The sequence below is a fragment of the Mesoplodon bidens genome, assembly GCF_964165515.1.
Source record: "Mesoplodon bidens genome assembly, chromosome: 6".
Classification (NCBI taxonomy): domain Eukaryota; kingdom Metazoa; phylum Chordata; class Mammalia; order Artiodactyla; family Ziphiidae; genus Mesoplodon; species Mesoplodon bidens.
The window spans coordinates 78,133,138-78,154,284 of NC_138162.1; the positions used below are offsets into that span (position 1 = coordinate 78,133,138).

General features: G+C 42.6%; 1 protein-coding gene and 1 pseudogene across 6 annotated transcripts in view; one reads left to right on the forward strand and one right to left on the reverse strand.

Moving 5' to 3' along the window:
* Positions 1-21,147, forward strand: part of TJP2 (tight junction protein 2) — a 134,346-nt gene that overhangs the window by 97,687 nt on the left and 15,512 nt on the right. For all 5 annotated transcript variants that reach the window (XM_081238176.1, XM_081238175.1, XM_081238177.1 and 2 more), the window contains 12 exons: positions 2,392-3,055; positions 7,050-7,153; positions 8,093-8,246; positions 9,785-9,893; positions 9,999-10,132; positions 11,578-11,644; positions 12,704-12,854; positions 16,837-16,945; positions 18,246-18,456; positions 19,303-19,490; positions 20,121-20,216; positions 20,957-21,036. In XM_081238176.1, the coding sequence (XP_081094302.1) occupies positions 2,392-3,055; positions 7,050-7,153; positions 8,093-8,246; positions 9,785-9,893; positions 9,999-10,132; positions 11,578-11,644; positions 12,704-12,854; positions 16,837-16,945; positions 18,246-18,456; positions 19,303-19,490; positions 20,121-20,216; positions 20,957-21,036 (2,067 nt within the window). The remainder of the gene's footprint in view (positions 1-2,391; positions 3,056-7,049; positions 7,154-8,092; positions 8,247-9,784; positions 9,894-9,998; positions 10,133-11,577; positions 11,645-12,703; positions 12,855-16,836; positions 16,946-18,245; positions 18,457-19,302; positions 19,491-20,120; positions 20,217-20,956; positions 21,037-21,147) is intronic.
* On the reverse strand, positions 80-2,241 carry LOC308619421 (hypoxanthine-guanine phosphoribosyltransferase-like; annotated as a pseudogene). The gene is made up of 2 exons: positions 1,490-2,241; positions 80-1,252 (listed from the first exon to the last, which is right to left on the reverse strand). The product of its transcript is annotated as a hypoxanthine-guanine phosphoribosyltransferase-like (transcript).

The window sequence follows — 21,147 nt, forward strand, 5'->3', positions numbered from 1 at the left end:
AAAACTGCTGGAAGCAAATCCAGTTGTTCCTGTGCTTGATAGTAGCTAGTGACTTTTACACTAATGGAGTTTTGTCCTTAATCTCTTAATTGTATTTCTTTTCTGTAAATCAGATAATTCCTTGTTATTACTTTAAAATTAAAAAAAGAAAAGTAATAATAACTCTACAATATCATTTAATATACAGTCCATACCCTAAGATGACTTTGGTAGATTATTTTTCTTCCCCATCCAGGGTCCAGTCAAAGTTCACGCATCACATTTGGTCCTAATCACTTTAGTCCATTTTAATCTTTTTTTTTTTTTAAGAGACAGCCTTTATTTTTAGGATTTTTACATTGAAGACTTCAAAAAATGGGAGGTTTTTAGAACTTATTGACCTGTATTTAAATGGAACTGTTGACAAAGATTCGCCAGAAATAATCTGAACAAGCAGGAAAATACAGTTAATGCTACTGAAATCTACTAAAGTAATTCCAACATAACAATACCTCTAAATGCTGTCACTGATATGAAACTGACTGCTTCTTTTCTAAACACACAGTGGTATAATTAACAATGTTCAATCACTTCTGTTCTTTCCTGAATATATAAAAATTAAAATATCAATTAAAAAATAATATATTCTTGTCTTTAAATGTTTCTTACAGATACAATTTCAATATTTTCATTTAATAGTGGTGTGGTTTAAGAGATTTTTCATTCACAAGTCAAACAACAATCCACCCAAAGGGAACTGATAGTCTGTAGGCTCATAGTGCAAATAAAGAGTACGGGAATGCGGCAACTGACCTTTCTAAAATACAAAACAGATAAAATTCTTAGAAGATACATGCAGTAAGCTCTACTACGCAGCTGGCCACAGAACTAGACCATTTGGTAATTTTCCTGGTGATTTCAATGGGACTCCAGATGTTTCCAAACTCAACTTGAACTCTCATCTTAGGCTTTGTATTTTGCTTTTCCAGTTTCGCTAATGACACAAACATGATTCAAATCCCTGAAGTATTCATTGTAGTCAAGGGCATATCCTACAACAAACTTGTCTGGAATTTCAAATCCAAGAAAGTCTGGTCTATATCCAACACTTCGAGGGATCCTTTTCACCAGCAAGCTTGCAGCCTTGACCATCTTTGGATTATGCTGCTTGACCAAGGAAACAAGGTTTGCCTTGTTTTGCCAGTGTCAGTTATATCTTCAACAGTCAAGACATTCTTTCCAGTTAAAGTTGAGAGATCATCTCCACCAATTACTTTTTTTTTTAACATTTTTATTGGAGTATAATTGCTTTACAATGGTGTGTTAGTTTCTGCTTTATAACAAAGTGAATCAGCTATACATATACATATGTTCCCATATCTCCTCCCTCTTGCATCTCCCTCCCTCCCACCCTCCCTATCCCACCCCTCTAGGTGGTCATAAAGCAGTGAGCTGATCTCCCTGTGCTATGCGGCTGCTTCCCACTAGCTATCGGTTTTCTATTTTCCACCAATTACTTTTACATCACCTGTTGACTGGTCATTACAGTAGCTCTTCAGTCTGATAAAATCTAGTCATAGGTATAGATCTATCACTATTTCTGTTCAGTGCTTTGATGTAATCCAGCAGGTCAGCAAAGAATTTATAGCCCCCCTTGAGCACACAGAGGGCCACGATGTGATGGCCTCCCATCTCCTTCATCACATTCTCGAGCCAGCTGTTCGGTCCTGTCCATAATTAGTCCATGAAGAATAAACACCTTTTCCAAATTCTAAGCATAATGATTAGGTCTACAGAATAAATCTAGGTCATAACCTGGTGCATCATCACTAATCACGACTCTGGGGCTGCGGGTCGCCATAGCGGAGCCGACTGGTGCGCGGGCTGAGGGCAGTCGGGGGAGGAGAAGCCGGCGGCGGTCCGAACAGGAGGCGGAGGGCGGGAGGCTGCGCGGCGCGGGAAAGCAGAGTGGTCCGCCCGAGCGCTCTTCGCCGCCTCCGCTCCGGTCCATTTTAATCTTAAAGGATCCCTCTTTTACCTCCTCTCTCCCCTTACCTGCCCCCCCCCTTTGAATGACATTGACTTTTGGATGAACCTACGCAGTTGTATACAGAATGTCTCACTTCCTGGATTTTCATTTTTGTAACTTAGTGATTTAAAGCCCTTTGGTGCTTTTCACACTTTGAGTAGAAGCAGATTTTGGAGGCACTGTGCTCAGAGTTTTATACTCATTGTCTTATTTTATCCTTGACCCCCTGAGGGGTCCTCATTTTCCAGATGAGGACCCTGAGGCTTAGCAGCTGGGTGGGGACACAAGAGTTTTAGTGGAAGGAGAACGCGGGCTCTTAACCACTGCATTCTCTCTGTTTGGTTGTGATTTGTCTTGCGTCCCCACTGTTTGTTTTGTGACAGGTGGTCAAGAGGCCCCGGAAGGTCCAGCTGGCCCCGCTGCAGGGCAGCCCTCCCGTCCACGAGCATGACCGGGCTTTCGAGCTGATGGACGAGTTTGATGGCAGAAGCGCGCGCAGCGGGTACAGCGAGAGGAGCCGGCCCAGCAGCCGCGGAGGGCGCAGCCGCAGCTGGGAGGAAAGCCCGGAGAGGAGGGGTCGTCCCCACGACCGGGCGCGCAGCCGGGAGCGGGACCGGAGCCGCGGCCGGAGCCTGGAGCGGGGCCTGGACCACGACGACGACGATGACTACTACCGGCGAGCCCGAGAGCGCAGCCGTGGCCGCAGCCTAGAGCGGGGCCTGGACCACCACGACGACGATTACTACCGGCGAGCCCGAGAGCGCAGCCGTGGCCGCAGCCTCGAGCGGGGCCTGGACCACGACGATGATGACTACCGGCGAGCCCGGGAGAGCAGCCGCGGCCGGAGCATTGACCCGACCTACGATCGCGCCTACAGCCCGGAGGGGGAGTATGGCCGCAGGGCCCAGCCCGATGCCCTGTACGGGGCGTCCCGGAGCCGCAGCCGCGAGCACCTCCAGTCCCGCAGCCCCAGCCCCGACCCGCGGGGGCGGCTGGACTCGGACAGGCCCATCGGGGTCCTTCTGATGAAAAGCAAAGGAAATGAAGGTAGTCATGCTTGATGAAGGAAAAGCACTATAATAGCTAACTCTTACGTGGGACCTGCTATGTGCCAAGCACTGACCTAATAAATGCTTTGCACAGATTAGCTCATTTTGTCTTCACCACTGCCCACTGTGGGAGTTAGTCATATCTTCATTTTATAGACAAGGAAACTAGAGGCACAGAAAAGTTCATTGACTTGCACAAAGTTGTATCATCAGTGGCTAAGCCAGGTGGTGGAAATCTGGCTTTAAACTAATAGGCCAGTGGTTCTCAGAGCAGCACCTGGACGCTTATTAGAAATGTAGATTCTCAGGCCCCAGACCAGCCCCCACTGAATGAGAAGCACTGGGGTGGCCCCTGGAGTCTCGGTGTGAACAAGCTCTCTTGGTGAACCCAGTGCAGCTTAAACTGATGAAACCACAGTAGGGGACAATACTCCAGCTAATCTTGATTGAGTTTTTGCTCTATGCCAGGGCCCTCTGTGGAATAAATACTTTCTAATTTAATCCTCACCAGAAGCCTTTGTGGTAGGTAGGAGACTTCATTCCTCTTTTACAGGTGGATATAGCAAGGTGCAGAGAGGTTTTTCGTGTGTCCACAGATGAGGCAGGCTCTGGCCCAGGCTGCCCGTCCCGTCCCGTGTTGCATGCCTGGAGCACTTGCATACGCTTAAGCACATCCAGATTCACTAAACCCCTTTGTGGCAGCTGGACAAGCGAGCAGCACTTGCAGTTTAGGTGAGGCTTCTGAAACTCAGAGATGGGAGGTGACTTGCCCACATCTTGACGCTGGTAAGTAAGTGGTGGAGTTGGAGCTCAAACTTCATCTCTTGGAAATAGATGATAGGAAGCAAGTAGGTGAATGAACTGGAATTTAGAGCCCCACGTTGAGCTATTCCTTGCATTGATTCTTGGCTTCCAACTTTTTGAATTCCTGGTAACATCTTTTATCTCTGCTTGTTCTCTAATTGTCCTCCTTCAAAGAGGAAAAAAGATGAAGAGTACCCAAGAGTGCAGAGTGAAAGACCTCTTGCTTTTTAGGTTGGGAATTTGCATTTTAAAGAGCCTATCAGATGAGAGGGTTTGTTTTCTTTAGTTCTTCTAGAGGAGCATAAAGAGTTGAGTTATACAGTTGGGTACCTATTGAAAGGATATTGAGGTAACTGCAAGGATGCGAATAATGGGATACCTGGAGCCCAGGTCCAGAAAATAAAGGTGAAAGTGGAGATGGTACTATCTCTGAGGGATGTGCATCTTGGGAGATTTAAGAATCCCAGAAAATCTTTATAACCATGGAAAATGACATATTAATTCATCAGCCCCCAAGAATTGCAGAGTAAAAACCATTCTGCTTCCAGATTGTGGACTGTAGAGAAGTTTTGAGAAAGATAACTTGACACAAGGCCTCCTTCACAGAGGTCTGATGCATGTCCTGTAGGACTTGCACCCAGCTTCTTGAGTTCCCCGTTGCAGTATTTTCCTCCTCTTTCTCCTCTTCCCCTTCTTCCTCTTTCTCCTTCTCTTCCCCCTCCTCCTCCTGCCACAGAAAGAACCACATCTTACAAATAATTGTGGAGGCACCAATATGTGAAAAACTTGGCCAAGTGTTTCATGGAACGGTACTTAACTCTGTGTGATGATTTTTGAGAGGTTCTATTACATTAAATTTAAAAATACTGGTCACAACTCACTGAATTGATTTCAAGACTCACTCATGAGTTGTGACCCACAATTAAAAAGATGTTTGTCCTAAGAAACTGCCCACATCATGCCTGGTCTTAGTAATACTCTTAAGGAACAAAGAGGGCTCATGCCCCTTTGCTGATACGACATTTTACTGCTTCTGGGCCATTTTGCTTTTTAAACTTAGAATTCAGTGTTTGCTTGTTTGTTTTTTCCAAAGTTCTACTTTGTAAAAGATTTTTTAAGCCACATTTTGCTAAGATGACACAGTAGTTTAGCTATCACTGGCCAGAGTTGCATAAGAATTAATCTTTAAAAATATCTGGCTGTAGGCAAACCCTACATTTGATTAAGAAAAATAGGATCCATTCACATGGCCAGCTTTTACATGTTTCATGGGCATCAGATAGCCTTGCTGGTAAAAGTCTTAGAAGCTGGCCAACTGACTTTTTTTCCTCATTTGAGAGGTGCCCACAAACATACCAATAGCATCCTATTTGTAATTTTACAATAAGAGTGCAGTTTTTAAGAGGATGGAGGAATTGTTGACACGTGAGAAAGAAGTCACTGCTCAAGTTTGTCTCAGCCTTCTGTCCTGGGCTGTGAGGCTGTTTAACCTGTAAGGAATTGCCATCCCTGAAGAAAATGCTGTCTGTCTTACCTTTATTCTTTCTTGAGTATCAGCTCCCTAAAGGGCGGGGGTGGACCTTAATAGCTTTAATCCTTGTGGTAAGATCTGACTCTAACTTACTATAAGTCACTTAAAACTTATCTTTAAATCTACTTCTAAGTGACAGAAAGTTACTTTATTTTGAATTGATAAGATTTTTATTGGAGTATAATTGCTTTACAATGTTGTGTTAGTTTCTGCCACACAGTGCGGTGAATCAGCCATATGCATACACACATCCCCTCCCTCTAGGACCTCCCTCCCCACCCCCATCCCACCCAACTAGGCCATCACAGAGCACCAAGCTGAGCTCCCTGTGCTATACAGCAGGTTCCTACTAGCTATCTGTTTTACACGTTGTAGTGTATTTATGTCAAACCTGATCTCCCAGTTCATCCCACCCTCCCCTTCCCCACCATGTCCACACATCCGTTCTCTACATCTGCCTTTCTATTCCTGCCCTGCAAATAGGTTCATCCATACCATTTTTCTAGATTCCACAAATATGCGTTAATATACGATACTTATTTTTCTGTTCCTGACTTCACTGAGTCCATAACAATAATAATAAAATTTGAATGTGCCTCTTTTAAAACCTGCTAGGTTTAGGTAGCTTCCTAAAATAACCAAAATTCATCCTTAAAGTGTGTATTTTTACAAGTTTAATAAGTAAAATCAGAATAGTCTGAATAGTATTTAAAATATTTTAAAATATACATACTTAGTAAATACAGTGGTTTTTCTTGAGAGCAATGCAAAGTCCATAAATCCCCAGAGCTATGCCAGTTTTAGTTGAATACTTTATTTGTTGCTTTGCTGGCTTATTTACCCCTTTTCTTCACACAGTGACATTTTTTCAGTGCCAAATCCCACACAATCTGAATTGTTACAGATAGAGGGTTTGCTATTTGTGCTATCCTCCTGTAGGCAACTGTATTGTCAGTAGAACATGCCTGTTAAGATGTACTGAATTGTTTTTTTTTTTTCTCCCCAACATTTTGTTTTGAAAAGTGTTAATTTTGTGGCAAATAACTCAAATAGCCTTCACCTAGTTTTACCAATTGTTAACATTTTGCCACATTCGTTTTATTTCTCCTTTTTTTCCCTTTCTCCCTCCCCCGTCTTCCTTCCCTACCGCATCTCTCTGTCTCTAAATGGTGTTTTGGAACCACCTGAAGGTAAGTTGCAGGCAACATGACCCTTTACCCCTAAATATTTCAGCAGGTACCTCCCAAGGATAAAAACATTGCCCTTCATAACCATAATGCCATTATCACTCTTAAGAAAGTTAGCATTAATATGCCTTTTAATATATTATAGTGCAGTTCATTTTGAAGTTACTCCAAAACAATGTAATCCACCCCTACCCCCCACCCCTACCCCATATTGGATTGAGGATCTAGTGAAGTTTCATGCAGTGCATTTGGTTTTTATGTCTCTTTTAATCTAGAACAGTCCCTCTGCCTCTTTTTCTTTTTTTTTTAATGACATCGGCTGTTTTGACAAGTGAAGGCCAGTGGGCTTACAGACTGTCTCACATGCAAAATTAATTTTTCATACATATTTTTAAATCATCCTAAAAGCCAGCCTTAGTTTTCTGAACACGTTGATGAAATATGTGTTTGTTTGTGTGTTTGTCTTCTAGAGTATGGTCTCCGGCTCGGGAGTCAGATCTTCATAAAGGAAATGACCGGAACAGGTCTAGCATCTAAAGATGGCAACCTGCATGAAGGAGACATAATTCTCAAGGTGGGTGGAAAAGGGAGGAGAACAGCTGGGTTCATGCTCAGCTTCCTAGTCTGTATTTCTGCGTTCAAGTGCCAAGTCAGTGAAACTTTGTTGAGATAGGAGTCAATAATAAGACAAAGCTAGGAAGAGCAGCAGAGAGATCATTTTTATCAGGAAAACCAGATTTGGAGATTTGTAATAGTGTAGTGTCAGTTAAAAAAAAAAATCTTGGGGGTTCCCTGGTGCAGTGGTAAAGAATCCACCTGCCAATGCAGGGGACACGGGTTCGAGCCCTCGTCTGGGACGATCCCACATGCCGCAGAGCAGCTAAGCCTGTGCGCCACAACTACTGAGTCTGCGCTCTAGAGCCCGCGAGCCACAACTACTGAAGCCCGCGTGCCTAGAGCCCATGCTCCGCAGCAAGAGAAGCCACTTCAATGAGAAGCCCGCGCACCACAACGAAGACCCAACACAGCCAAAAATAAAATAAATTAAATAAAAATAAATTAAAAATAAAAATTTAAAAAATCTCAACAAAGTCTTTCTTCTTCCCTGTTTATTAAAAGGTTAAGCTCCTGTTCTCTAAACGAAGGAAAGATGAGAAGGCAAGTTGGTGGTATATGAATGCTGAATATTTAATAGTTTTTGTAAACCTCTCTAGTCAGGAAATATGTTCCAGTAGTAAACCAAACCATCGTCTTGAGCTTGGAAGTTAAATAAATTAGCAGAGTAACTTAAGTACACTACAGCTTTCTCAGGCCTGTGTTTGGGTTCCAGGCATGCAGGGTTATATTTAATTTAAAGGATAATTCACTTTTATTCAGTCAGTCATCCTAAAGCCCACGTCTGTTTGAGTAACTGAGCAAAGCCCTTAACTCTTTAGAAGAGGAAAATAAGAATTTTCTATTTTGCTGTGGGTAGTTGTATTGCATGGAACATTACTGTTCTTCATAAACACAGATAAATGGAGCCGTAACTGAGAACATGTCTTTAACGGATGCTCGAAAACTGATAGAAAAGTCAAGAGGAAAACTCCAGCTCGTGGTGTTGAGGGACAGCAAGCAGACGCTCATCAACATCCCCTCATTAAATGACAGCGACTCAGAAATAGAAGGTAAAGAAAGGGGAGGCTGTGAGCTGAACTGGAGGAGAGTGAGACTGTTGCTTCTGCATTGTCATCTCTATTTAGCATAGCCATTCACCTGGCAGTTAAATTTCTAACAGAAGCCTCTCTTTTAAACTTTAATTCCAGGTTTGGTTGTTATTTTCTTATTAAAGGGTCTGTTGACATTAGGATTCCAGTATGAAATTCTGGTGTACTCGTGAATCCCAGTGGACTCTGATTTAGGCCATTGAAAACAAAACTTGTTATTAAAAAAATGTATGTAGGAGTGGTTCACAGAACTAACCACATACATTTGTAAATTGCTCATTCTTGTGCTTTATCATGTGATTTTTTTTGAAGTGACTATTAATATTTCCAACTAAGAGAAGACAATGTAGAGGATAGTTAAAACTGGTAGACACTATAATAGACTCAATCAGAATGGCTGAATATTGTGATATTCATTGGTGAGCAATCTGTGTCACCTCTTCTCTTAAGAAGCTAGTCGTTTCTTTTTTTTTAATTTGAATATGAATTTTACATAAGATAACATTTGTTTATTTGGTCTCTCTTCATTTATTTCCACAGCCAAATCCAACTTCTTGTCCTTCAAAATGGTCTTGTGTCTTCTTAGCCCTTTACTTTTTGGCGGGGCGGGGGGCTCTTGGGCATGTCTTTATTATTTATTTTTATTTTTTTAATTGAAGTATAGTTGACATACAGTACCTACGATAACATTTTAACCATGTAAAAATTACCAATAAAAATAAGTAGGCATGCTATTTCCTACTTAACCATCTAGTATTGGCTTTGTGCAGAAACGTTTAGAAAATATTAAGTTCTCAAGTTTAGAAATGGACTTGTTGATTTTTAAAAGAATTACTTTATAAAACCTTAAACCTTGGTTTAATTTCTATTATATAAAATGTCTAATCAGGTGGTTACTGCTCTGAATACAGGAAAACAAGTAGAGCACAAGAAATAATGCCAGGGTGCTAGGAGCTTACAGGTTATTTCCTTGTCACTCCAAGTGTGCTACTCAGCCCACTAGCAGCATCGTGTCATCCAGGAGCTTGATGGAATTGCAGAATCTCGGGCCCGGCCCAAAAGAGTTGCATTCTAACAAGATCCCAGGTGATATGTATGCACATTAAGGTTTGAGAAGCACTGGTCTATGTGCACACTCAAAATGAGTGTGTGTGTGTGTGTGTACGTGTGTATATACACTAATATAGATTCACACATACACACACACATATATATATTCCCATCATTAGATTTTGTCTCTTCCGTGTCAGATTTGATGGAAGGTATGATGAAAGAGGAACATAAAATTCTGGACTTAGAGCCCTCTTTGTTAATTAATGCCTTTCCTTTCAAACAATCAGATTCTTTTTTTTTTTTTCAACGAAAGACCATCAGACTAATAGCACATTTACTGCCCACCCTCTCTTCCATTTCCCGTTTCCTTGCCCAGAGAATAGAATAATTTCTGGCACAGGTCTCAAATATTTTATTAAGAAATCTTTTCTTATTTTTGAAATCAGACATCTCAGAAATAGAGTCAAACCGATCATTTTCTCCGGAGGACAGACGACAGCAGTATTCCGATTATGATTATCATTCCTCGAATGAAAAGCTGAAGGAAAGACCAAAGTAAGATGATGAGTATTTTCCCTTGCACACATCCCTGTGAGTGTACGCACATACGTATTTGCAAATCTGTCACATGATGAGACATTAACATGACGTGTGCTTAAGTTCAAGAGAGGACATGCATAGCAGATGGTCCAGGATGGTCGCCACACCCACTCCCTTTAAGTCCACTGGGGATATTGCAGCTGCAGTGAGCACAGAGCCCAGCAAGGAACCCACATACCAAGAGGAATCCCCAGGTGAGGCTCATTTTAAACAGTCATGTTCAGGTGTCAGTGCTTGGTAATTCTAGAAGGTGGCTGGAAAGAGAGAGAGAAATTATTTTAAAATCATTTTATATATGGAAGAGGCACTCCTATCTCATTTAATATTGAAAAAAATATAAAGAATAACAGCTCTTTCTGTGTGCCAACAGGTTGGTCACCTTTTGTTATATTTCATTAGTCATGGTCCTTTTGTCTCCCATCCCTGATCCCAGCCTGAACTGTTTTCTGCTCACAACACTTCTGACACCAACTCTGTGGGTTTTGTCCTCCGCCCAGCTACCAGTTCTCGAATTCTCCAGACACCGACCGGGTGTCCTACAGTTCAATTCGGTTCTGACACTGACTACCCAAGTTCGTGCAGACCCCGCAGGTTAAGGGCTCAGTCTCACAAGATGCCCCCACTACAGGTGCCAGTCACGAGTCCCGGGTTGCCGCCTTCACTTCCGACCAACCAGCTCTAAATTGGGGGTTCCCATGACCCTCTCCTCAAGTTTGATAATTTGCTAGAATGACTCACAGAACTCAGGAAAGCACTTTATTTACTATTACTTTTTTTTTTTTTTTTTTAATACAAGATACAATTTAGGAACAGCCAAATGGAAGAGATGCATAGGGCAATGTCTGGGGAGAGGGTGGAGAGCTTTCCTGCCCTCTCCAGGCACATCACCCTCCCAGCACCTCAATATTTTCACCCACCCTGAAGCATTCTGAATCCCCTTGTTTATGGAGGCTTTGTCATGTGCATGGCTTCCTCTTCCTGGTGACCAGCCCCATTCTGAGGCTATCCAGGAGTCATCTCTTTAGAACAAAGGATGCTCCCATCACCCAGGAAATTCCAAGGGATGTGGGACCTCTGTGTCAGGAACTGGGCTCAAAGACGGAACATTAGAGCAAAAGATACTCCTGGCACCCCTTTCACTCCAGAGATTATAGGGACTTTAGGATCTCTGAGGGTGGGGCAGAGACCAAATACATACTTCTAATTATGTCACAGTCACACTTTGTCAAGTTTGATTAGTTGGAGTCCTTTTACGTCCCATTTCTGATCTCAACTCCATTCCCTACCCCTGCCCCCAACCCCATAAAATTATCATGCTTTAAATGCATAAATATTTATCCATGGAAAAAAAAACAGCATTACTACATGGCTTTTAAGTTATTTAAAAAATGCTACCTGCTTGTAAATGTGATTATGCGCCTTGCATTTTAAAGGTTCCTTTTCTTCTCACTTCTTTTGAGAAATCATTGACACCTACTAATGCCTCAAAATTAAACTTAAGACATTTTTGTTTGACGTGATAACATATATGCAGCATAGGGTACCGACTTGAATTTTTTGTGGATTTTGTGATCTTTATATGTAGAGACAAGACAGAGCCTTTTAGTCCAGGTTGGTAATGATGTTTTTTAATCCACAGCTCCTCCACCAAAACCAGCCCCAAGAACTGTTCTTCGTCCGAGTCCTGAAGATTTAGCAATATATGGGTATGTATTTCAGTCTTTCTTGCTTTCCCCCTTTCTTCCTCCACACAGCTCTATCTCCTTAATGGAAATTTGGAAGAATGGTTTTCTTAAACTATAGATGGTGATTTTGCATATAATCAGCTGCCCTTTAACCAACCCCTATTGCTAGTGTTTGTGAGAAAGAGAAATCATTTGTAGGACGAGTAAAATGTGGAAGTGAGTGAATGTTAACTTCGTCTGCTTGTCTGCTTACATGGCTAGTTTTCCAGATGTTATTTTGAATACTTGAGTTTGCCAGATCAAGAACGCACAGATGGATGAAGTATTGCTTAAGTATGGTGCCTCTGTAGGGGCTGTAGTGACAGGTGATCCTGGCGTGTGGAGGGAGGGGAGAAGCGATACAGTGCTCTGTACTTGACAGTGAGAACCCCTGCTTCCAAGCAGTGGCCTCTGGATTAGGATCCTGCTTCCCTGGACCCAGGCTGTGTCTCCATTTGACAGGATCCCTGTGGGGTCAGCAGGGTTTCCTTTGAAAGAATCCTGAAGTAGGAATCAGATGGCCTTGATTTTTGCTCTAATCCTGCCCATTATTTGCTTTTAATCTTGAATGAGTTTACTTAAACATTCTCTATTTCTATTCTTCACTGGTAAAGTGGCCTACTGATATTCATCTCACAGCCCCAAGGAAGATAAAATTATAGATTACATGAGAAAAATGAGAGAGAGCTTTTTTTTTTTTTTTTTCCCGGTACGCGGGCCTCTCACCGTTGTGGCCTCTCCCGTTGCGGAGCACAGGCTCCGGACGCGCAGGTTCAGCGGCCATGGCTCACGGGCCCAGCCGCTCCGCGGCATGTGGGATCTTCCCAGACCGGGGCACGAACCCGTGTCCCCTGCATCGGCAGGCGGACCCCTAACCACTGAACTACCAGGGAAGCCCCGAGAGAGAGATTTTAAAAGGGTAAATCACTCTATAGATAGAATAAATTAAATTGCTCACTGCTAATGTTGGTTTCCCTTTACCCCGCCCCCCCCCCAAAAAAAATCTCCCATCTTTCTTTCCTGAAATGGAACCCATTGCAGCCCCAATACCAAAATGGTGAGGTTCAAGAAGGGAGACAGCGTGGGCCTCCGGTTGGCCGGTGGCAATGATGTCGGGATATTTGTGGCCGGCATTCAAGAGGGTACCTCAGCGGAGCAAGAAGGTCTTCAAGAAGGGGACCAGATTCTGAAGGTAGGAAATCCCAGCCCTGTTTCTCAATGTTACTGGGAAAGAGTGGGGGTTTCTGGAGGGTCTTACATAAGGGACAGGAAAGTGGTCCAGCTTGTGAAAATAGACCAACTGCAGGTTTGTTGCTGCCAAGCATCAGGTCTCTGTTTCCTTCGAATGGATCCTGTCTCCTCAGTCCTGGAACCCAAAACTCATCCCTACGTCTGTGGGACTTTATAGTGTTCAGGACCCTCACAAAGATTTTTATTAGTTTGATTAACAAAAAAATTGAGACTTCAACTAAAGGCCTAGGTGGAAGAACTTTCAAAAGATCTTGCTAATGGTTGGTTTTTAGTTGATTCCCCTGCTTGGTTGTCACTCTTCAGGCCGTGTGCTGTAACTGAACAAAGGTGGGTATTGGCATCAGATCATCTGATTTGAATCCTGTCCCAGCTTCATATTAGTCTGTGGCCTTGGCTTTGGCTCTGAGACTCGGGTTTCTGTATCTGTTCAATGGGGATAAGCATACCTGCCTCGCAGGCACCCTGGGAACATTAGAACAGATGATCCTTGCAAGGTGCCCAGCAGAGTTCTTGGCACAGAGTAGGAAAGTCAGTGTCTGTTCTTTATCCTGTTGGAAACTAACGAGTTGCTGCCACTCAGTGTGTTACTTACCTCTAAAATTGTCCAGGAAGGAGAATCCCTGGTTAATCAAATATTGGTACTTTTCAATTTACTATATATATGTTTGTATAATCTATTGGTTTAAAAAAAATGATAACCAACTCATCTTTGACATTTTATCATGTATTTTCCACTGACTTCAGAATTAACTTCAAGAACACTGAGTACCTTGTGACTATAAAAACACAGAATGCTGGGGAATTGTCTACACCAGAATTTCTGCTTCTGTAAACTTGCATTTCTTATGCGTACTAGGTGGTCTGGTAAGAGCCTCTAGCCTCAAAGGAGAGGGCAGAAAAGCAGAATTCCCAAAGGAAGCAGGCAGAGCACAAAAAGAGGTGGTCCTTTTCCTTCTTGGCCCTTGGCCTCATGGTGGTAGTTCAGATTTCATTTCTGGAGCCGATGAAGAGCAAACCTTGACCTTGAGCTTTGCTGAAGCTTTCCAGTGACATTCTAGACCCTCTTTGGCTCTGGACAGGATCCTAGAAGACTAAGTGTACCTGAGAGAACCTCAGGGTACCACATGGTCCTAGGAAATACCACTTACCAAGTGCTACCGATAAGAACCCCATTTGAGTGCCAGCTTATACCAATTTACTCGTGGGCTGATGCCAAAGAAGAAAAAGCGTGTTTCCTAACTGATGTGGGACCGTAGGAAGTCAAGTAAGAATTTGGAAACTTTTGCTCACGAAGGTTCACGGATGACATATTTTTGTACCCTGTGGGGAAAAGGATTTTCAGAATTTTCATGAAAAAAAAAAGTAAATTCACTTAGGGACTTGACCTCTCTAAGTCGTTAAAATGAGAGTCACTTCCACATGTAAAAGTCGTGAAATACAATGTTTTCTACTTGAGAAAGTGTCTTGTTTCCTGTTATCACCTTGGCGACAAGGAAGAAACTGTGGGAACCAGCTTCTTTTGCAGTAGTCTCATCTGGAGGTCAGGCAGTAGATGGTCCTCATTCTTAGGTGTGTGGAAATTTTCTGTTGACTACAAAAGGAGCCCTCAATTCTTCAAAGGGGTGAAAAAGATTGAGCTCACCTACTGGGGCAGAGAAGTTGCGACACAGCCTTAGCGTAGCTGACACAGAATCCTCTTCAGGCTCACAGCAGACACAGCTAGACCGTGTAGACTACTAAATAGATAATGAAAGAGGATATTTATTGGGGAGGGCTGTACAACCTAACCAAAGTGCTGTCCTGGCCTTTTTTCCTTTAATTTGTTTCAGCACTCCTTTTCACGGTCAAATTGAATATATCAGGGTACAATGTACATACAGTAAGCACTTTACTCTGCTGTGGGTTTTTTAAGTGCAGCTCTTCCTTTTGTAAAGGTGACAGCTTGACACATGGAAAAGTGAGTGTGCTGTGGCGAAATATGTGCCTTGTAAATAACAGAAGTACACATGCTTTAGTGCTTGGCTTTACCTATCTCTTTGCTTATTTTTTTACCTGGTATGATTGTCATTTCTCTTTCAGAAACTATTAGAGGAAGGGAAAGAGAAAAAAAAGCTCCTAAGTTTGGTTATTAACCATGTGGATTTTAGCTACCATGTGTTGCTTTAATTTTGACCATTATAGTTTTTGGCTTGACAGAAGGTCAGTCTCTGATAGAGAAGGACAGAGGGACCTCCAAGGTCTTCCCCCATGCCCTGTGGCCCTATCTTATTTAAATAAACAAATACAAGCATGTACAGTGCATACAAAAACATACACGTGGGGCTTCCCTGGTGGCGCAGTGGTTGAGAGTCCGCCTACAGGGGACGCGGGTTCGTGCCCCGGTCCGGGAGGATCCCACATGCCGCGGAGCGGCTGGGCCCGTGAGCCATGGCCGCTGAGCCTGCGCATCTGGAGCCTGTGCTCCGCAACGGGAGAGGCCACAACAGTGAGAGGCCCGCGTACCGCAAAAAAAAAAAAAAAAAAAAAAAATACACGTGGCCACATATGGACACAGATGTAGATCTGCAGATGGTGCACAAGAAAGGATTAATTACCAAAGTGTGAATATCCCTAATTCAGGGACAGAGAGATGGGAATGAGCTGTCTTAAATGCTATAAATATTGTTTCAATGGAAAAGTTAACATGATTGGTTTAGTAAATCACTCTATTTTAAAAGCACCAAGTAAATTTTAATCTCATGCCTATTTTCACTTAATGGTAAATTCCAACCTTAATTAAATTAGACTCAATTAACAATTTTTTTTCAGTAGTAAGGCATTACTCTTTTGATTAAAGGATTCTACAAGTCCTCGGTGACTGAAGAAAATATTTCAGGGGAATTACGTATCTTCACTTCTGTAATACATTATCAAAATATTAGGTACTTTAAAATCATTTTTACATCTTACTTATGTGTAATTATTCTGTTTTAAAGTGGTTTTCAAGGTACAGGACAAAGATGTCAAAATGTGTTTTTCTTTGTACCACTTTTCAATTTTACCTGCTTTCTAACTTGTCTTCTGAGAGCTATTTACAGTGTACCCTACTCAGTGGGGAATAGATGTGAGCTTCTTGCCCATTATGTATCAGAAGCTTAAACTAAAAGCCTATAGATTAGGCTAATGGTCTGCCACATAAGACTAATGTTCTTCAATTTCAGGTGCTAGAAGCTGTAAGAGAAAGGTGGATTTGGTCAGAATTCTTATTTGCAGGCTTTTATTTGAATCAATTTGAAAAGTATTAATGCCTTAAGCTGGGCCAGCACGCTCATTTACCATAGACCCCACCACTCCTTATTGCATTACAGTTATTGGATTTGTAATTGTACATTACCTTCCTGGCCACCTCTACAGGAGATTCAAAGAAGAGAGGGAAGCAGACACAACTACAAGAAATTCTAACCTGGTCCAGTGATGAGTCCTTCGTGGAATGGCATAGTCCTAAGGGGTGGGCAGTGTGGGGAGGCAGGAGGGTATGGTGGTGCCCATAGCCCAGACCGGGTGCTAAGAGTCCCTGAGTAGGGCACTAAGGACTTCTTTACATCTGAGGTTTGCTCTGGGCAGGCCCTGATGAAAACAAACAGATCAAAAGCAGGTGGCACCTTTTTTTTTTTTTTTTGCTGTACGCGGGCCTCTCACTGCTGTGGCCTCTCCCGTTGCGGAGCACAGGCTCCGGACACACAGGCTCCGCGGCCATGGCTCGTGGGCCCAGCCGCTGCGCGGCATGTGGGATCTTCCGGGATAGGGGCACGAACCCGTGTCCCCTGCATCGGCAGGCGGACTCTCAACCACTGTGCCAACAGGGAAGCCCCCAGGTGGCACCTTTTTGAAAACAACTTCTTATTTCTTCTTGTTTTGTTTTTTCTGTATGCCCCTCCTATCAGGTGAACACACAGGATTTCAGAGGGCTCGTTCGGGAGGATGCCGTTCTCTACCTGTTAGAAGTCCCCAAAGGCGAAATGGTGACCATTTTAGCCCAGAGCCGAGCTGATGGTGAGCAAGTTTGGTTATGAGTTTAGTGGGTGGTAGGAGAGGGAGGTAGCTTGGGAGCACAATAGGAAAATCTGGATATTAAAAAATCGAAGTGGATCCTGACACCTGATCTCTAGGTCATAGGTATGTGGAAAGAATTCGGGTACCATTTAACTTTCTATACACATGTTTTCTGTGCACCTACTGAAAGAATTTCACTAGTTGTGTGATTTTGGAGTAAAACTGCTTTTCTGGACAGAGATCCATCCTTAATTACTGCCTGAAGTTATTATTGAGTTTTTCCATGACAGATGGAAAGGGCCACACCTGCTGGTCAGCTCTCATATTAACCCATATCAGTCTGACAAGTTGCTTCACCTTTCCAAGCTTTATTGTTCTCATCTGTAAAATGGGGGTTAATAGAATCTTCTTGTCTGCTTCAACTAATACAGTTGATTGGCGACTGTATTAGGGTTCTCCAGAGAAATGGAACCAATAGGATGTTTGTGTGTGTGTGTGTGTGTGTGTGTGTATGTATATCTTTCTATACAGAGACAGAGACAGGCAGATAGAGAAAGGGAGAAAGTGAGCTATTTATTGATACTGTGAGGAATTGGCTTACATGATTATGGAGCCTGGCAAGTTCCAAGATCTTCAGGGTGAGTTGGTGAGCTGGAGACCCAAAGAGAGCCAATGGTTTAGTTCCAGTCCAAGTCCAAAGACCTGAGAACCAGGAGAACCAATGGTGTAGTTGCTGTCCAAAGGCGGACTGGCTCAAGATCCAGGAAGAGCCAGTGTATCTGTTTGAGTCTGAAGGCAGGAGAAAAGCTGATGTCCCACTTTGAAAGGAAGAAGAGTTCATTTTTCTCTTACTCGGGGGACGGTTTACCTTTTTGTTCTGTTCAAGCCTTCAATGGACTGGCTGAAGCCCACCCAGATCAGGGAGGGCAATTGGCTTTACTCAGTCTGCCCGAGTTAAGTGTTAATCTCATCCAGAAACACCCTCATAGACACACCTAGCATAATATTTGACCAAATATCTGGGCACCCCATGGCCCAGTCAAGCCAATGCGTAAAATTAACCATCACAGCAACTGGTGAACTTAGTTATTTTTCCTTCTTCCTGTTTGAACTATGGTTCCCATGGGACCTGTGTGCTGAGTTCGCTAAATGCAAAGAAAGTAAAGAGGACCTGTGTGCTGAGTTCGCTAAATGCAAAGAAAGTAAAGAGGGTGATCAGAGTTCAGAGAGCTGATAACTCTTCCAGAAAAGACCTCTGGCCAAGCTGAGTACCGCATGCAATGATGCTTTTGTCTTTCAGTATATAGAGACATACTGGCTTGTGGCAGAGGGGATTCGTTTTTTATAAGAAGCCACTTTGAGTGTGAGAAAGAAACTCCACAGAGCCTGGCCTTCACCAGAGGGGAGGTCTTCCGTGTGGTAGATACGCTGTACGATGGGAAACTGGGCCACTGGCTGGCGGTGAGGATCGGAAATGAATTGGAGAAAGGCTTAATCCCCAACAAAAGCAGGTATCTGAGACTGCACACTCCCACGCAACCCCTTTAAGCCTTCTTCCCACAAGTAAACAACACCTCTCCCCCACAAAGGAAGCCCCATATGACTTCATCATTTGTCATCATGACCTCTCCCATCATCCATTTCTGGTGTATGAGGAGACCTTGGGGATATTGCAGGTTTGGTTCCAGACCGCTGCAATGAAACAGATATCGCAGTGAAGCAAGTCACACAAATTTTTTGGTTTACCAGTGCATACAGAAGTTATGTTTATATTTTACTGCAGTCTGTTAAGTGTGCAATAGCATTATGTCTCAAAAAAAAGTACATACCCTAATTAAAAATTCTTTATTGCCCAAAAAATGCTAACCATCATCTGAACCTTCAGTTAGCCATAGTGTTTTCGCTGGTGGAGGGTTTGAAATTTTGAGAGAATTCCCAAACTATGACACAGAGGCACAAAGCGAGCAAATGCTGTTGGGAAAATGGTACTGATGGACTTGCTCGATGCAGAGTTGCCACAAATCTTTAATTTGTAAAAAAACGCAATATCTGCAAAGCACAATAAAGCGAAGTACAGTAAGACAGGGTGTGTCTGTATATCAGCCTAAACAGAACAAGCCATGTCATCATGTTTATTACTGAGCTATTTCTGCAGGATTTTATGTGCACCTAGCCTTTCTCTGCCTCCATCCAAAAGAGAAAGGCCCTGTGTTTCTCACCCCGTGAAACTTGCTCATTGTCAAGCTGCACCTCTAATCTAAGTCCATGAGTGACCTTGACTGGATTTGATTAGTGACCCACACATTTGCGCATTTCCTAGCTTTAGAGCTTTACTTCCCCCCGGTTTCTTCTCTCAGAGCAGAACAAATGGCCAGCGTTCAGTCTGCCCAGAGAGACAGCACTGGGGACAGGGCAGACTTCTGGAGGATGCGCGGCCAGAGATCGGGCGTGAAGAAGAACCTACGGAAGAGTCGGGAAGACCTGACGGTTGCTGTGTCGGTCAGCACCAAGTTCCCGGCTTACGAGAGGGTTTTGCTTCGAGAAGGTGTGGAAGCCAAGTGGGCCAGGAAATAATCCGACTGGGCTCAGAGCCTGTTTTTCTTTGTTTTTTAACTTTAATGATCACATTCCAACTTATCTGTATCACTTAGGCCAAGCCAGTTTACAGATTGGAATCATGTTTAAACATGAAATAAGACTTACAAAAAAGTGAGCTGTGCAAACTCGTAGTTCTACAATCTCAGTTATTTTTTTTAATACTACCATTCAGAAGTTTTTATATATTCTGTAGAGCAAAGCTTATCTTTAGTAATAGTGGGAGGAGTGAACTATAATAAAAGAGGGAGCTCTTATTTTTCAGAAAAGAGCTAGTCTGAACTGGAGGTGGGAGAACACACAATTTCTTTCATTTAGTTGTGTTATCAATATATAAAATACTTTTGCTTCTTAACAGCTAAGGACATGTAGGTGTCTTCATGGCTTTTTTTTTTAATTGAAGTATAGTTGCTGTACAATATTATATGTTACAGGTGTACAATATAGTGATTCATAATTTTTAAAGGTTATGCTTCATTTGTAGTTATTATAAGATATTGGCTATATTCCCCATGTTGTACAATATATCCTTCTAGCTTATTTTATACCTAATTTCATGGCTTTTCTTATCTCATTTCAGCTGGTTTCAAGAGACCTGTGGTCTTATTTGGCCCCATAGCAGATATAGCCCTGGAGAAGTTGGCAAATGAGTTGCCTGACCTGTTCCAAACTGCTAGTAAGTCTGTCAGTGATATTTTTTTCTCCACCAATTTTTATTTTGAAAGATATCTAACATACAGAAAAAATAATTAACACCCACATACCCTTCACCTGGGGTCACTGTCAACAGGTAACGTTTTGCCATCTACACTCTTTCTCCCATAGACACACACATGCACACACACAAATTTTTATAATTTCTGCTGCACTGTTTGAAAGTTTAAGTTGCAGGCATTATAACACTTCCTACCTCTGTGAATCTCCTAATTCTCCTCCTATACAATCACAATACCATTATCACAGCCAAGAAATTTAACACTGATACAATAATTTTATTTAGTATATAGTCCTTCATTCAAATTTTCTTCATTTATCCCAATTATGTCTTTCATAGCTTATTGCTACTGTTGTTTTTTTTTTTTTAATTCAGAATGCAACCAAGGAGCATGCAGTACATTTGATTTTTATGTCTTTCTGGTCTCCTCCTTTTTCTAAATTAGTTTGTAATGCGATATTTTGAACAGTCCAAGCCATTTGTCTCATAGGATGTTCCCTGTTGGCCTGGCCTGTTTCCCCTGGTTAGATTTTGGCTAAACGGGTAGTGTGGGTCTTTCCCATTGCCTCTCATTAGGAGACAGCAAATGTCAGCTGTCCCATCCTTGCTGATGCTAGGTTGGTGTACTTGGTTGTCACTGGTTTCTAAAATTTTATTCAGTCTCTCCACCCCCCCCCCTTTTTTTTTTTTTGCTTTTGCAGAAACGGAACCAAGAGACGCGGGATCTGAGAAATCCACCGGGGTGGTGCGGTTAAATACCGTGAGGCAGATTATTGAACAGGTGAGGAAATTCACCCGAAGGCCATGCTGTCAGAAGGAAGTGGGTCATGGATTGCTGCAGTCTTTTCAAGAATAGAATCTATATTTTTAATAATTATTAACTGTTAATGAT